Source organism: Gymnoscopelus microlampas (assembly GCF_963454915.1).
Source record: "Gymnoscopelus microlampas genome assembly, chromosome: 14".
NCBI classification, from domain to species: domain Eukaryota; kingdom Metazoa; phylum Chordata; class Actinopteri; order Myctophiformes; family Myctophidae; genus Gymnoscopelus; species Gymnoscopelus microlampas.
The window spans coordinates 2,234,797-2,252,134 of NC_139951.1; the positions used below are offsets into that span (position 1 = coordinate 2,234,797).

The window sequence follows — 17,338 nt, forward strand, 5'->3', positions numbered from 1 at the left end:
AGCATATTACTACACAAAAAATGTTTTGCCGGTCAAAGTATTTCTTTTTACTTTTCTGGTATAATGATTTTTATGTTAAACTTTTGTGGAATGAGCAACACAGCCAGTGTTGTGTTGCTCATTCCACAAAAGTCTGTGGAAATATGCTTATCACTTTGCCCATGTGTCTCTCAAGCTAGGTGGAAATGATGGGTGTGCCCCCCCCACCCCCCCCCCCAGCTCATGACTTGATCTAAAGACAAAAATAGAAATCGTTTTCACACACTCACAAACAGAGAAAACCAGTTTGACAACAATATAACTGCAGCACACGGCACGGCAGCAGCAGGCTGTCGGGAATTAAACCATTATGATTTAGGTTTTGATAGCTGTAAACTACGTATTGCAATCATGCAATGTTGTTACTTTATCCAAATACTAATATTAATAATACGCTTAAATGATTAAATAGCATAATAACAGCATTTTCCCAATCACAAGGCGGCGCTACGACCCAAGGGACCCCCTCGGTCCACCTCCGTGCCCGGGACGGTGGGTCCCGGGGCGGGTAAAGGCGGCCAGCGGGCCACCCGGAGCTCCGAGCAAACCCTGCCCCCAATGCAAAGCAGTCTATCCCCGCGTTTCACAACTCCCCACCCCATCTATCTCTGCATGTCATAACCCCCCCCCCCACCCCAATACAAAGCAGTCACGTCACAATTGTGACCGTGGAAATACTAATAAAACAAGCAATCTCTCTCTCGCTCGCTCGCTCTCTCTCTCTCTCTCTCTCTCTCTCTCTCTCTCTCTCTCTCTCTCTCTCTCTCTCTCCGCCCAGCTTATCTGATGCTATGTAACCCCACAGATCATCCATGTTGTGACACACAACAATTAAAGCACAGTGACTACACAACAAACAAGGACCATGAACATTCAGCACTCGTTTACAGGTAGGCTACTGTACCGAACACAAAGCATGTTTGGTGGTGTTTTGATTGATTGAATGTTTTATTGACAGTTTCCATAAACAAAAGTAGACAAACGATAAATAAAAAGGTAACAGTCTTCCACGCCGACATCTCGCCACTCCGACTAGTGGCTTCCGCGTGCGGTTAGGGTTAGGGTGAGGGTTAGGTATAGGGTTCGTTAACGTCGGAAAGGCGACATGTCGGAAAGCCGCCATGTAACCAAATAAAAAGTGTTACATTTTTTTTTACTTTTCTGGTATAATGATTTTTATTTTAAAGCAAATGTACCCAGGTCTAAACGTATATATCATGCATGTTGGTGATATTCCAATGTATACAACCATGTGAATAATTTAACTAAAGATTATCCTGAAGCATTAAGCTAGCCAGGTTTTGTCAAAATGGTGGCCGTGGGGCAAGACGAACTAAATGCCTTGCGTTAAATTGAGCCAATTATCATAATAGTAATCACTATTCATTTTATTAAGTCTTTGCTACTCAAATTATGCTGTATGACCTTTGGATTGAATACACTCATTTAAAAGAAGAAATACATTCTAATAAAGAAGAAAATAAATAAGACTATTTGCAAAAGGGAAATGTGTAATTAAATATTTTGTGTCGTAGTGAATACATTATTTGTTCAAGTTTAAACTAGAACATTTAAGATAAAATATTATGGGTCAATGTACCCCTTGACTTAGATCAACTTACCCATAACCTGGGTCAATTTGAGCCACATGACCACTTTTTTTTTTGCAACTCTGGTGACACTATATTCCAGTCAGACAAAATCATCAAACCAGTGTCTCTATTGAAGCTCCTTTGCTGATTCCCAAACATCTCAGATCGTTATGCTTTCAGAATTTGACATCATTTTACATCGGTCACATGACAATACATTATTTACCGTACGTTCGCTAATCGATCGTGCAAAGAAAGGGTAGCCTGTCAGACAACCCAAAATGTGACACCTCTGGCAACCACAATAAAGTTATCATACTGGCATGAAATGTGAGACACAAAAAAACTATCCAACCCATTTAAAAACTAGCTGGATCTCATGAGTGTGCGCGCATGATTTAAATGATGAAGTGTTCAATATTCTGATGATATGCCATTGCAGTTTTCCAACTAAGATCTAAATATGAATCTAGCAGCGAGGGGATACATTAATTCACGTGAATATAGTCTGGTTATGTTTTTAAATGTTTCATTCTTAATTTCACAATGTCTCTGCTACAACTACTTCCGGACCCTCTCGCAATAAACACATGGTCACTCGACCACAAAGGGCCATTCTCTCTCTGCAATCTTATCTGAATGACTGTTAAAGCAGTTTGTTTAAATTACTTTATAAAATGTTATATTTTCACAGGGATTATTTTATAGTGTAGATATACATTTTGGAGTGGAATATGTGTCCAGATGCCTGTCAGGCAGTCAGACAATGATGCTCCTTAGGTCTAGGATGGAATAAACGGGCGCAGCCAAAGTCAACAACTGCTCGTGACCAGACGTGAGATTTCAGCGTACCGTAGGATGAAGCCCACGTCAGGATATATTGATAAATGCCGAAAGGTGCGGTGATCTCGCCGTACGCCCAGGGGTGCAATGCTCACTGGACGGCCTTGCACGCCGTGCCGGAACCTATTTGACCAGGAGCACACACAGGCACACGCATAGATTTAAAACTACTTTAAATTCACACTTCAACAAAGTTTACAAAGGCTCCCGACTCACGCCAGGTACATTAACATAGGAATTAGCCTAGATGCATATCAATTGTCCATTGTGTGGCCTATAGTGTAGGTGTTAAGCGACGTGCGCGTCACGTCATTAAAATACAGTGCAAGCACTTCCCAAATGAGCATAGCAACACTGCGTACGCCCATTATTTGGGCTGCACCGCGTTGATAAATGAGGGCCACTGTCTGTACTGAGAAGACCCAGTTATTGAAATCCCAAACATGGAATGTACTTGGACCATGCCACATTTAATGCCTGTCTCAGGGCTGCCACCTGCAACTATACAGTGGATAATTCCACAGTCTCCAGGTTTCCTAAAGTATAGCTAACCACTTTTACCCTGACATCCCAATTTGAGTCATTATTAGGCTAAAAAAGAAAAGAAAATTGCTGATCTACAAGCTCACAACATGCTGTGATGTGTTGTGAGCTTGTAGATCGACTTCCCCCCAAAATAATTTAGATATTATTTTATTTTGTATTTATTTGAAGTGGCTTGTTTTAAAATGTTTAGCACAGTGGAATAGAATAGACACTATTGCACACCAGGAATCCATTAGTATACATTTAGGGCTAGGCCTATGTGATTCTGGTAATATTACGGATCACTTGTTTTGCATGTCCATGGCAAAAATAAAATGTTGATGGAAATGTCCATATCAAGCTTGCATAGTGATGACTCCTGATTGGCCCCCACCCTACTCGCCTACTGTAAAAGATTTGGGCACACAACGGGACGCGATCGGGACTGGTGCTTCATTGTCCGTCATTTAAGCTGTGCTCTGATTATGGTGTTGTACACCAAGAGGACAGGAACAGGGGCGCTCCATATATTTAGCTCGGGCTCAGACTCCCATTCCTATATGTAACTTTTTAAACTTCGAGTTTGAATCAGACTCAAGAGCACTGAGCAGTAGAAAGAAACCAGGCTTGGTGACGTGAGGCTAATAAAACCCGCCAGATATGTTAAAAACAAGCCAAACTTTTATGTGCAGGAGTTTTAAAATTGCCCAATCTGGCATCACTGTCTCTCTCCCGTTCACTGCGTAACAGAAGTGGAAGATGCCAAGTCAAGTCACCATACAGCATGAACTTGTTAGATAGTATTAACACGTATGAAAAAAATAACAGATTTTAATTCAACAAATTAAAGTCGCATTAAGCAAAAAAAAAAAAAAAAAAACATGCCTCTCTGCCCCAGTGCCCCAAAAAATGACCCCCCCTCCTATTCTGGACCATACCTTTCTTTATTAAAAAATGATATGTCCCTAATCTGTTCCATTTTCATGCCACAGCACCTTTCTTAGCCTGATTTATATTTGGTTGCACGCCATGTCATGCACCAAACATAGCTGATCTCCTACTGATCAGCTATTTTCGTAAATCAGGCACGCTGCAAACTCCACTTGATATGCGAAATCTTTGTTTCGCAGTCCAAATGTAGGCAGTTGAAGAGACAGTCAATCTAAATGCTTTCTACTGCTTAACGTTATCAAAGTGTAGCCTACCCTGTCTAAATAGCTTGCAAATGTTTAGTTTATTTTAACTTTTACCGTAGGCCTCTATGTTGAACAGTCAAATCCTTACGGAGCGTTTTAACTGCGGGCGATACTGGGCGACGTCGTCCAAAAAGATAAAGAAAATCCATCTTTCATCGCGCCCCCCGCCCACTTCGCCCGATCGCCAGTAGTTGCCGGCGCCCATAGACTTTCTTTATATTTTGGGCGACGTCGCCAAGCATCGCCCGAGAATCGCCCGCTGTTAAAACGCACCGAAGTGTTCATTTAACTCTGATGAGTGTAAACAATTAACCAAATGGACTTGTTCCAACATTAAGGATTTTACAATGTTTGCAGGAGAAAAAAAATTAAAGAAAGATAAATAAAAGAAAAAGATAGAAAATCCGCTTGTAGTGCACATGCAAATTCAGAATATTGGAGAGAAAGGATGCAGTTACCAATTGTGTGGGGTGTAACAGAAATGTAACAAGTAGTGTAACTAGTTACTGTTGGCAGCGAGTAATAAGTGAAGTAATAATATTGCTTTTGAAAAGAGCTTACTAAGGAATGTTATTAGCATGTTTTAATTAAAATAAAATAAAAACATAGTACTTCCTAAGGTTAATATGAACATCAAGCAATATTTAAATACATTTTATTAGCACACATCCCCCTTGAGTAAAAGATGAACTATTTCTAAAATAAATAAAATATTTAAGGTGTTTTCAATTTTTTAATTTTAGTTAAAGAGGGCAATTATCATATATTAACGCATATTTGGCTTATTAGCCAGGGATCCTTTTAACAATCTGCACCATGACAGCATATAGTATGTGTCCTGTTTTTGATAAGATGTTATGTAATTATTATTATATTATCATATTCATTGCTGTTGACTATTTAATTTGTCCCCAGGGGGACTATAAATATTGCAATTAAACTGTATGAATGAATGTTTTTGTATTGCATTCTACTTCACCAAGTTATTGTGTTAAAACAGAATGTGTGTCCTCATACTTGCATCACTGTGTTACACCAGGCACACTCCAGGCGCAGTGCTAGGAGTGGGCCTAAAGGGCCTTTAAAATTAACATAAATATACACTGACGGGGAAAATAGTAAGACCTATGTCAGCCCCCATCACTTTTGCATGCCCACCTTGCCACCGCTGTATACTGCCCCACTCTACAAATATTTGTTTTGAATACAATATTTGTTCTTACAGCAGTTATTAGATTGTAAGCCTCATCAGGTTAATCATGACAGTTTCCTCTTTATTTACAGGAATCACTTCTCAGTGCCTGTTGACCCTGGAGGACTGAAGATTACAGTCTGTACTGTACACACAGCAGTTAAAAAGGTAAGCACTTTGAATGAGAGTAATGTTACCAGGTAGACCACAAGATGTACATTATTTATACACAGAACATGACACACATACACGGCATCTGACTTTGCCTCTGGTGCCACCATCAGGTCAAAGTGGCCACTTCACATCCAAGATAGACACAAGCAATAATAATAACTCCAGACCAGGTGTGTGTGTGTGTGTGTGTGTGTGTGTGTGTGTGTGTGTGTGTGTGTGTGTGTGTGTGTGTGTGTGTGTGTGTGTGTGTGTGTGTGTGTGTGTGCGTGCGTGTGGTCTTACCCGTTGATTAAGTGGTCATGTGTGTGTGTGTGGAAACAGAAAAGAAAAACATAAACAATATGCTGGATGCTTAATAACCAACATTTCATCACTAATAAATCATGTTGTCCAAAGAAAGTAGACAAATGACGTGAGTGTTGCATTAGTGGTGAATGAAAAATGTAATTATTTAATCTATAGATCTGGTACTTAGTGCGGTTATATAACTATATAGCCTAATTGGATGTTTAATAAAAAATCACACCCTGTGTGAAGTGAGTGGTGCCTTTGATGAGCCCCGTATTGACCCCCGTATTGATGTTGTCATCAATGTTTGTGGACAGACATAGAAAACAGACTAAAATGTGCTCCTCGGAGCAGACCCGTGCTATTTTAACCAAAGGAAATCACTTACCCTATCTTTAACCATAGTTTTCTAGAAATGTTCTGATTCTTAGATTAGAACATCTAAGGATTAGAACATGTTAGCTTGGCTAACATGTTCAATCAGCCAAGCTAACATGTCCAATGTTAGCTTGGCTGATGGCACTGATGTCACTTCGAAACATGTAAACAATGTTTCGAAGTGACACACCTATTCATAGGAGAGACAGTGGCCAATAGGATAGCCTGATTTGTGGATCAAAATGATCGTTTTTCAGGCAGTGTAGGGGATAATGAAACCTCAGTCATGCTAGTGTTAAAAGTGTGGAGCTAAGGTGAGATCAAAATGACACTGTGTGTATGTGTGTGTGTGTGTGTGTATGTGTGCGAGTAGTGTGGGTTCGTTTTTTGTTTTGTGATGGATTGTTTTATTGTTTCCCCTGTTGCTTTAATGTTACCGTTTTGTCAAGTTTTTTGTTTTGTTTTCTCTTTCCCTTTGTTGTGGTTTCTTCAATGTGAAGGCCTGTAGGCCTATGTTTTTTTTTCTCCCTTTCCCCCTATGGCACATATCATGAACCGAATACCACTGAATTTGTTAACAATGTGCAGAAAAAACAATAAAACAAAGTTTAAAAATAAAAAAATCTTTTTTGATCTACATCAAATCTCTTCCCCCAAAAATAGCCAATCTACAAGCTCACAATGTGTCCCGTTGGGAGTGGGACGCGTTGTGAGCTTGTAGATCTGCTATTTTTGGTAGAATAGGGATGCTGGGGTTCAAGTGGTTAAACAAAGTTAGATAAAGTTTTTTACAATCTCTCCTAATCTCTCAAGTTCACCTCGTGACATAGGGCCTACTGTATCTTAGGGGGAAAGATTTACATATGCGGACTATATTTATGTACTGTAATATCACATAAATGTACAGTAAGGTGCTCTAAAGTAAAAATGTAATTTAGGGGTGCCGTGGATGAAAAAGTTATTTACTGGGGTGTCCTGAGCCAAAACAAGTTTGAGAACCAATGTGTTCTCAAACATTTTAATTTGAAGGACCCCTATAACCATGAGAGTGTACAAATGGACCCTTATGGGTCCATTTGGTTCCATTTGTACACTCTCAGAGTCACAGACCTGTAAGGGTCCATTTAGAACCTCTCAAGGAACCCAGAGGGTCCCTGGACCCCACTTTGAGAACCACTAGTCAAATAGTATTCATTATATTGTCAAATGTGTGATATAACAGTAATAACAACAAAACTATAATAACAGTTTTGGGGCGGCAGTTGCTCAGGGGTAGAGTGGCCAGGTAGAGTGAACTGGAAAACCGCAAGGTTCCCAGTTCGATCCCGGGCTGGGGCGCTCCCCTAGAGTTAGTGTAGAAGTGTCCTTGAGCAAGACGCTGAACCCCTAATTGCTCCCGATGAGCAGGTTGGTGCCTTGCATGGTTTCCTCCGCCATCGGTGTATGTGTGTGAATGGGTTAATGGCACAATCAATGTAAAGCGCTTCGGATAGAAGCGCTATATAAATGCACCATTTACCATTAACAGCAGATTATTGTGACTTACTGTATGTTACTGTTTTACAGTTCAAACAACAGCTGTAGACAGGATGGCCAGTGGAACCTCAGCTTCCATCAGAGGTGAGTTCTATTAAAACACATGAAACCAGCAAAATGACACTGATTTAGTTACATCTGTGATCTTTATGAATATTATATTTATTTTTCCAACCAGGGAAGAACATCGAACCAACAGAACTGAGAATTGTTCTGATCGGGGGAAGAGGTGGAGATGAACCCAGTGGAAAGAGTTCAGTAGGAAACATCATCCTGGGCAGAGATGTTTTTGAAACAAACAGTAGAACAGTCAAGAGTGTCATGAGACAAGAGGAAGTGTCTGGTAGACAGGTCACTGTGGTTGACACTCCAGGATGGGACTCTAAGTTACCCCTAGATCTGACCCCAAAACTAACTCAGTTAGAAATCCAACAGAGTGTGTATCTGTGTCCTCCAGGAGGACCCCATGCCTTTGTCCTAGTGATGCCATTGGACATCACATATGTAGGAACAGATATGTCAGCAGAGGAGCATTTGAGTCTTCTCAGTGACCGAGTGTGGAAACACACTATTGTAGTTTTCACTGTAGCTGATAAAACCAAAATGAGACCTGATCTCATTAGATCTGACCCCGACTTAAGATATCTTAGTGAGAAATGTGAAGGCCGCTTCCATGTTCTTAACATTAGTGACAGAGGAGATAGAAGTCAGGTCACAGAGCTGATGGAGAAGATAGATCAGATGGTGACTAGTAATGGTTGTCACTATGAGACAGAAAAACACGTCTCAGAGGAACTGAAGGAGATGGAGAGAACTATCAGCAGAAGAGCAGAACAAAGGAGGGCGGACACTCAGAAACAAACAACTGGACTTCCAAAAGATACTGGTATGTTTTGTTTTTCTTTAATAATTATAATATTTCATTAATCTCTCTCTCTCTCTGTGTGTGTGTGTGTGTGTGTGTGTGTGTGTGTGTGTGTGTGTGTGTGTGTGTGTGTGTGTGTGTGTGTGTGTGTGTGTGTGTGTGTGTGACATATTGCTACTGGTGAGCAGAAACCTCATATCTCCATATTTCAACTATTCCTTAAATGAATGCCTACTTTGTCACACTACAGTTTCACACAAAAGTAGCAAAGAAATCAGATCTACAAGCTCACAACACATTGCAACATGACGAGAGGAAAGTGGTTAATTCTGTCTGAGGGTTTTATAAATATTTAACCAGTGGAAAGCTTTAACCCATTAAGACCGGGAACACATCTGTGTAAACACTTTAACCATTATTTTATACTTTGGTTAAGCTCATAGCGCGGCACTCGGTGCCGCGTTATGAGCTTTTAGATCTGCAATTTTTTGGAAAAATCATGAAAATGTTTGCAAATCTTTGAATATATATATTTTAAGCGAACATTTTTAACTCAAATCTTTGCTCCAGGGGGTCCCTGGAACAAAATATATTGTCATTTAAATTAAGTGTAGATCTAGTTCACTAAAATCCTATGATACTAAAACTAAGACATTTCAAATGACTTGAGGATATGTGAAAATAAATGGAAGTACTTCCTGGTTCTACTGGCAGTGTGTACTAGAATCTAGTACACACTGCCAGTAGAACCAGGAAGTGTGTGTGTGTGTGTGTGTGTGTGTGTGTGTGTGTGTGTGTGTGTGTGTGTGTGTGTGTGTGTGTGTGTGTGTGTGTGTGTGTGTGTGTGTGTGTGTGTGTGTGTGTAGGACTGATCAGCTTCATCTATCTAGTAACTAGATAGATGAAGCTGATCAGTCCTACACACACACACAGATCAGCTTCATCTATCTAGTAACTAGATAGATGAAGCTGATCAGTCCTACACACACACACACACACACACACACACACACACACACACACACACACACACACACACACACACACACACACACACACACACACACACACACTGTTGCATGAGTCTAGTCTACGTAGTAATGTACATTATTATTATTCTATGATGTCTCCTGCTGGATATTTGTTCTGAACTGTACACTGGACACACCTTTCTGCTGTTAATATGTTCAGCAATTTCATTATTAGATATTAAGAACAACAAGAACAAGAACATATAGACCTCGACATTTTAGCCTTGTTTTTTAATCATATCAATCCTAGCATGCCTAATTTGCGCATGTTGTTATGCTGTAGGTGATCATTTCCATACAAATCTACAAGCTCACAACACATTGTGTTGTGAGCTTATATCTGCTATTTTCACTATTTGTTGTGTGATGAATTGTGAAATAATTACATGTCTTAAGTGGTTGAATAGGAAACTGTCAAAGTGAAAGTAAACAATCTTTTTCTCTGACAGGACTGCCTGACCTCAGGATTGTGTTGTTGGGAAGGCGTTGGTCTGGGAAGACTTCAGCAGGAAACACCATTCTGGGAGGAAGTGGTTTTAAAGTTAGTCAGAGGTCAGAGCAGTGTGAGGTGAGACATTGTGAAGTAGCAGGGAGACATGTGACAGTGGTGGACTCACCAGGCTGGTGGTACAACAGTCCACTACAGGACACCTCAGAGATGGACAAACTGGAGATCCAGAACAGTGTGTCTCTCTGTCCTCCTGGACCACATGCTGTTCTTGTGATGGTTTCTCTTGAGAGAGCATTCACCAAAAAAAAGAGAGTAGCATTAGAGGAACACATGACACTTCTGTCACAGAGCGTGTGGAGTCATGCTATAGTACTGTTCAACTATGGAGACTGTCTGGGAGACACAAGCATTGAGCAGCACATTGAGGCTGAAGGAGAAGACCTCCGCTGGCTTGTTGACAAATGTGGGAACAGGTATCATGTCTTCAACAATGAGAAGACAGATGACACTCAGGTCACAGAGTTGCTGTGGAAGATAGAGGAGATGGTGACAGGAAACAGAGGTGGATACTATGAAGATGATGGAGCTGTTTCAGAGACGTTGTCTCTGAGGAAGAAGATCACAGAGGAACATGTCCAGACATTCCTAACCAAGACACAGAAACAAAGAACTGCTCTGAAAGCTCTGTTTGAAGGTGATGTTTATCAAGTGTGTTTGTGTGTGTGTGTGTGTGTGTGTGTGTGTGTGTGTGTGTGTGTGTGTGTGTGTGTGTGTGTGTGTGCGCGCGCGCGCGTGCGACCATGCGTGTGTGTCATTGTGTCTCTCACTCCTTGACCTTGATTGTTATATTGATTAATAATGTATATTCTCAATATTGCGCCACATTCTATATAAAAAGATGCTGTAAAAATTAAAAGCTTAATATTATAAAGCATGGGTCTTCAACAGGGGGTCTGGGACCCCTAGGGGGTCCTCAGAGTTACTACAGGGGGGCCGCCAAATCTTTCTGTGATTGGAACAGTTTTTTTTTTACATTAACCACTTGAACCCTAGCATCCCTATTCTGAGGGGAACATTAGCCAAAAACAGCGGATCTACAAGCTTGTAGATCTGCTGTTTTCAGCAAAGAGGTTTGGTGTAGAGGGAAAAAAAAAAGAGAAGACCAAGTACAGAGTCACAGGTCAAGTTTACTCAGTATTGAGGGTTTGAATGGTTAAATGTCTGAAAATACACATTAACATGAATCCAACATATTCATAAATGAACATGAATCCAACATATTAATAGATAAGATAATGTATAAACAAACATTCATTTACACAACATTGATGATAGTGCTGTCAAACTAATCTATGAAGCTATCTATGAAATCTATGAAAAAGTTTAATCTGCAGCATAATTGTATCATGTATTTGGGGTCCCTGCTTCATTTCTCAATTACATTTACTCAAGTACTGTATGCAAATTGAGATAAATAATACATGATAAGCAATACATACATTAGGAGCATTATTAGATTAAGACAGAGTGCCGCGCTAGCTTGTGTATCTGCTATTTTATAAAAATCGTGAAAATGTTTTCCAATCATTGATTACATTTTTTTTACTCAAATCTTTGCTTCTGGGGGGTCCCTGGAACAAAATATTTTGTGGTCCTTGACATGAAAACCACTAATATTTTAGCAACAAGTTTTTTTTTAAAATTTTTGTTATAGGATTTAGACAATTGTAGAATCCCCAGAAACAAAGATTTGAGTTAAAAATGTTTGCTTTAACAATATATATTCAAAGATTTGCAAACATTTTCAAAACATCGCAGAACTACAAGCTCATAGTGCGGCACTGCGCTATGAGCTTGTACATCTGATATTTTTGAATAGCCCAAATAAACCTTAAAATGACAGAGATTCGTCCCAGGTCTTAATGTGCTAAGTGAAAATGTCTATGCAGGACTTTTACTTTAACAGTATTTGTATACTGTGGTATTCTTTACTCAAGTAAAATATCTGAGTACTTCTTCCTCCATTGAACTGATCTAATGACCAACAGATTGACACATTGGTGATTTAATTCAGGTATTTTCAACTAATTTGCATAATTGATCACATAATATTCAGTATAACGTCAAATTATTGATTCATTTTTTTTACTGTTCTGTGGTCATTGTTGTTGCAGAATTGTTATGTATGTAATAACTCATTTAGCTGAATCTGTGAGTCCAATCCTAAATCAGTGTAAAGTGAACCAATGCTGTGTGTGTGTGTGTGTGTGTGTGTGTGTGTGTGTGTGTGTGTGTGTGTGTGTGTGTGTGCGTGTGCGTGTGCGTGTGCGTGTGTGTGTGTCAGGAGAACATCAGAGTCTACCAGATGTGAAGGTGATGTTGGTTGGTGGAGAACAGGATCAGAGGAGCGGAGCTGGAGATAACATATTGCAGAAGACTGTGTTTAAACACACAACTCTATACAAGGTGAGTAATATTATATGAATGTGATGTTATAATGAATGACTTCACTCAAAGTTAGTGAACAGTAACGAGATCAAATATGTTTTCTGAAGATAATGTAAACGTATCTGCTGTCATGAATGTTCATTGATCATGTGATCAATGAACTGTCAGTGATCAATACACACAGATGTTCATTTTCAAATGAACATGGAGTCCAACACATGTAGATTCTCATCATGTCTGTAATCCTTAATGCAAACCACCGAGCTAACACACAGTCATGTGTGTTAGCTCGGTGGTTCTCGAACGTTTTCATGTCAAGGACCCCCAAAACGATACATATTAGTCTGCAGACCCCCATTTGAAAAGATATGACAGGGACCCCCAGAAGGGAAGATTATTATAGCTATAGCAGTGATTCTCAACCATTTTAACTTCAAGGAGCCACCCTTTGATATGCATTAGACCACTGTCATTAGATGCCATTTTTTTAATCTCTGGAACCCTATCCACACAGTAAAATCATCAGTGTTCATTTAACTCTGAGAGTGTACAAATGGAACCAAATGGACCCGTGAGGGACCCATAAGGTCCCATTTAGTTCCTAACTATCAATCATATGGCTGGGTACCCCATAGGACCCATTCAAGGACCCCTGGGGGTCCTCTGACCCCACTTTGAGAACCACTGTGTCAGCTAACTGTAGGGGAACACAGTAACAACTGCAAACTAATCATTTTTTAAATAATAATAAATGAATGATTATTAAATAAAATAATACATTAATAATCATTACCTAATTTGAGCATGTCATGGTTTAAAGTCTCAAAAGCTGTTTTTAAAACTATTCAAAGTTTGAAAATAGCAGATCTACAAGGTCACAATGCGTCACATCACGACACGTTGTGAGCTTGTAGATCTGCTATTTTCACTACCTTTGCACGATATTGTTGTGTGACGAAGTATAAAATAACCCTTAAATGGTTAATCTATGCAGTGATATATAACATTTATTTGTATTAAAAAAAAAATCACAACTCAATTATTTTATAAATTGAAAAATTATAATAAATGCTACAGAAATAATTCATATTGTTTGCATCCCTAGTTAACTGTCACTGTTAGTTACAGTATACTGTTTACTTCCATAGAGTATCTTTATGCTGGTACTGATTATTATCCTGTGTGGACAAAGTACTCAACCCCAATATTTGAGTCAAAATACTCCCGGTCAAATATTTACTCAACTACAAATGAAAGTTGAGTAATGATGCTCTCTGTTTCAGTGGTGTAAAGTAACTAAGTACATTTACTCAAGTACTGTCTTCAGTATAGTTTTGAGGAATTTTTACTTCACTAGAGTATTTCCCATTTTCAGTAGTTTTACTTCTACTCCACTACATTTCAGAAGCAAATATTGTACTTTTACTCCACTACAATTATTTGAAAATTGTAGTTACTCTTCAGATATAAATTATGATGTTATGAAACATACATTAACCACTTTAGCCATATTTTATACATAGGCTATTTGAAAATAGCCGATCTACAAGCAGTAGATCTACAGATCTACACGCTCACAATGCGTCGCATCGCGTCACATCGCATTTGAGTACTTTTAATGTATGTACTTTAAGTATATTTTGATGCCAATACTTTTGTACTTTTACTCAAGTAACATTTAGAAAACGGGCCTTTTACATGTAACAGAGTATTTTTTATATTGTGATATTGCTACTTTTACTTAAGTAAAATATCTGAGTACTTCTTCCACCACTGCCCAGAACATCCCCTGTGGAGAAGATAGAATGTCAAATTGACTTATGCACACCTGTACGTCAAGCTTTCAAACACAGAGTTTCAACTTTTAGAGCTTTTTCAGTTTTAGAAGTCATTATGACATGATATTAATCCCATATTACTGTGACATTGTTAGACAGATATATGGATAATAATACATTCAGTGAGTTAATTACTGGTAGGATTGAAGAGGAACTCCAGTGAAGACAGAATAGAGTGAATGTTTTTATTATTATGACTAACATACAGTAAACTTCATATTCCAGGAGTTTAAAAACCAGACTAAACTGACAGAATGTGTCAGACAACAGAAACGAGTTGCTGGAAGAAATGTAAGTGTGGTGAACTGTCCAGACTGGTCGACTACACCTCCATCACAGAAGATCAAAGACGTCCTTCTACACGGTGTGACTCTGTGTTCTCCTGAACCCCATGCTGTCCTGGTGACTGTTGATGTCATGTCCAGTTTCTCTGAAGCTGACAGGCGATCAGTGGAGGAACACATGGAGCTGCTGGGGGACAGAGTCTGGAGACACACTCTGGTTCTGTTCACATATGGATTCTGGCTGGGAGAGAGAAGTGTTGAGGAGTACATAGAGACTGAAGGAGAACCTCTGAGGTGGCTCCTGGAGAAATGTGGATACAGATACCATGTTCTCCAATTAATCAAGTTCGACATTTCAGAGGTAGAAAAGCTGATGGAGAAAATAGAAGACATGGTGATGAGGAACAGAGGACACTTTGGACAGATGCCACTGTTTGAAAGATTAAAAGGAATAACAGAAGAACAATGGAAGAAGAGAGAGCAGGAGATCATAGAGAGGATGTTGAAGTCTGTGGTGACGGAGCCAGAAGAACCAACCCTGCCAGCTGTCAGGAGAAGGAACAGCATGGATCATGCACTTATTCCAAGTAGTGGGTATCAATAAACTGTCTGCAACATATTGTAACTGTGTGTGTGTGTGTGTGTGTGTGTGTGTGTGTGTGTGTGTGTGTGTGTGTGTGTGTGTGTGTGTGTGTGTGTGTGTGTGTGTGTGTGTGTGTGTGTGTGTGTGTGCGTGCGTGCGTGCGTGCGTGCGTGCGTGCGTGCGTGCGTGCGTGCGTGCGTGCGTGCGTGCGTGGTGGTGGGGGGGACGGGAGGTGTACACATGTGGATGGCCGCATTTTCATGAAACTTGGAGGGAATGATCAGTAGGCTGCTCTGAGGTCAAAGGTCAAAATGACATCATGGTTCATAAGTGAGGAACAGAGACATGTAGAGATGGTGGGCGGGGCTGCAGGGTTTTCACATCCAGGTGTGTTTTTATTATCGTTGTAAATGTCTTGCTGTCTGTTGTCTTCTGTTCCAGTGAGTGGTGGAACACGCTCTTCAGGATATGACACCACGAGTGAAGCTCCTACCCAGACTGATGCTGATGTACGAGTGAGAGATGAATATGTTACATATCATCGTCATAGATAAACAATAATAAACACATTTTCAATTATTTACCATATGTTTGTTTTTGTTTTTTTCAGTCTGTGGTGAAGGAGCCAGTAGAATCAACCCTGCCAGCTGTCAGGAGAAGGAACAGCATGCAGTGGCTTCCAAGCAGTGAGTATCAATATCCTGTTCAATCCTATGTTCAATACTGTTACTTTTCAGTTAATCGAAAAAAATATATAACCGTTTAAATGGGTAGTTATTATTTACTCACAAGATAATACTTTTTATTGTTTATTTGTGTGTGTGTGTGTGTGTGTGTGTGTGTGTGTGTGTGTGTGTGTGTGTGTGTGTGTGTGTGTGTGTGTGTGTGTGTGTGTGTGTGTGTGTGTGTGTGTGTGTGTACATTACATAAGAATGGATAGGTGTATTTTCATTTAACTTGTAGGTAATGATCAGTAGGTTGCCATGAAAAGATACACTTTTGTGTGGAAGAGGTCAAGGTCAAAATGACATCATGGTTCATATTATCATTGTAAATGTCTTGCTGTCTGTTGTCTTCTGTTCCAGTGAGTGGTGGAACACGCTCTTCAGGATTTGACACCATCAGTGTAGTTTCCAGCCTGGCAGACACTGATGTAAGTGAGAGAGAGGAAGATGTTTCATAGATTAAACTTAATTTGACTTCAATCACACACATTGTAATTGTTATTTCTTTACCTTATATATCTTTTTTCATACAGTACATGATAATTGTAACAGATTTATTTTGTGTCATTATTGATGTTATTTATCCATCATACATGATCATTATAAGAACAGTAATATGTTTTCCTTTTTCTTTATTAATATTACATTTCATTTAGTTAATGTTTCTTTTTATGTAACTATTATTATTTTTTGGCTAATTGAATACTTTAATAGTCAGAAATGTAAACACAAACAGCACAGAGGTACAGTAAGACATTTAGGCTAAAAGGATAACACAAAAAGGTCCTGGGGACTTGCTTCCATTGTGGGCCTATGTATTCAATTCATCAACATAGCATAACAAATTCACACAAAAATGCATACAAACACTATTATGAACAAAGATGTTGTCAGTGAATTTTCCCTGTCTTACCTGTCAATATTGTGACAAGGAGACACGACAGAAGACACTGTTTGAAAGACTGACAGGAAGGAGAACTTTAACACCAGAAGAATGGAAGAAGAGAGAGGAGGAGGTGATAGAGAGGATGTTGAAGTTTGTGATGATGGAGCCACAAGAACCAAGTAGTGAGTCTTACTTTTATCCTCTTATGTGGACATAAATAATGTATTACAATGTGCCTGTCTGCATAAAATAACAAGAATAGATGGTGCATGTTCATGAAACTAGGAGAGAATGATCAGTAGTGTGTACTGAAGAGATGATGAACTTATGGGTGGAAGAGGTCAAAGGTCAAAATTTCACATCCAGGTGTGTTTTTATTATCATTGTAAATGTCTTGCTGTCTGTTGTCTTCTGTTCCAGTGAATGAATCACCTGCCAAGGTCTCTGATTGGCTGACTACACAT

General features: G+C 39.4%; 1 protein-coding gene across 1 annotated transcript; it reads left to right on the plus strand.

Annotated features, from left to right (window-relative positions):
- Positions 1-838: 838 nt before the first annotated feature.
- LOC311059600 (GTPase IMAP family member 8-like) lies at positions 839-16,446 on the plus strand (the record flags this gene model as incomplete). The annotated part of the gene is made up of 10 exons (XM_084077604.1): positions 839-929; positions 5,480-5,555; positions 7,794-7,847; positions 7,942-8,649; positions 10,109-10,804; positions 12,455-12,576; positions 14,622-15,270; positions 15,705-15,778; positions 15,874-15,949; positions 16,349-16,446. The coding sequence occupies exons 3-10, from the start codon at positions 7,817-7,819 to the stop codon at positions 16,444-16,446; spliced, it is 2,454 nt and encodes an 817-aa protein (XP_083933730.1). The 5' UTR covers positions 839-929; positions 5,480-5,555; positions 7,794-7,816.
- Between the last annotated feature and the right edge of the window lie 892 nt (positions 16,447-17,338).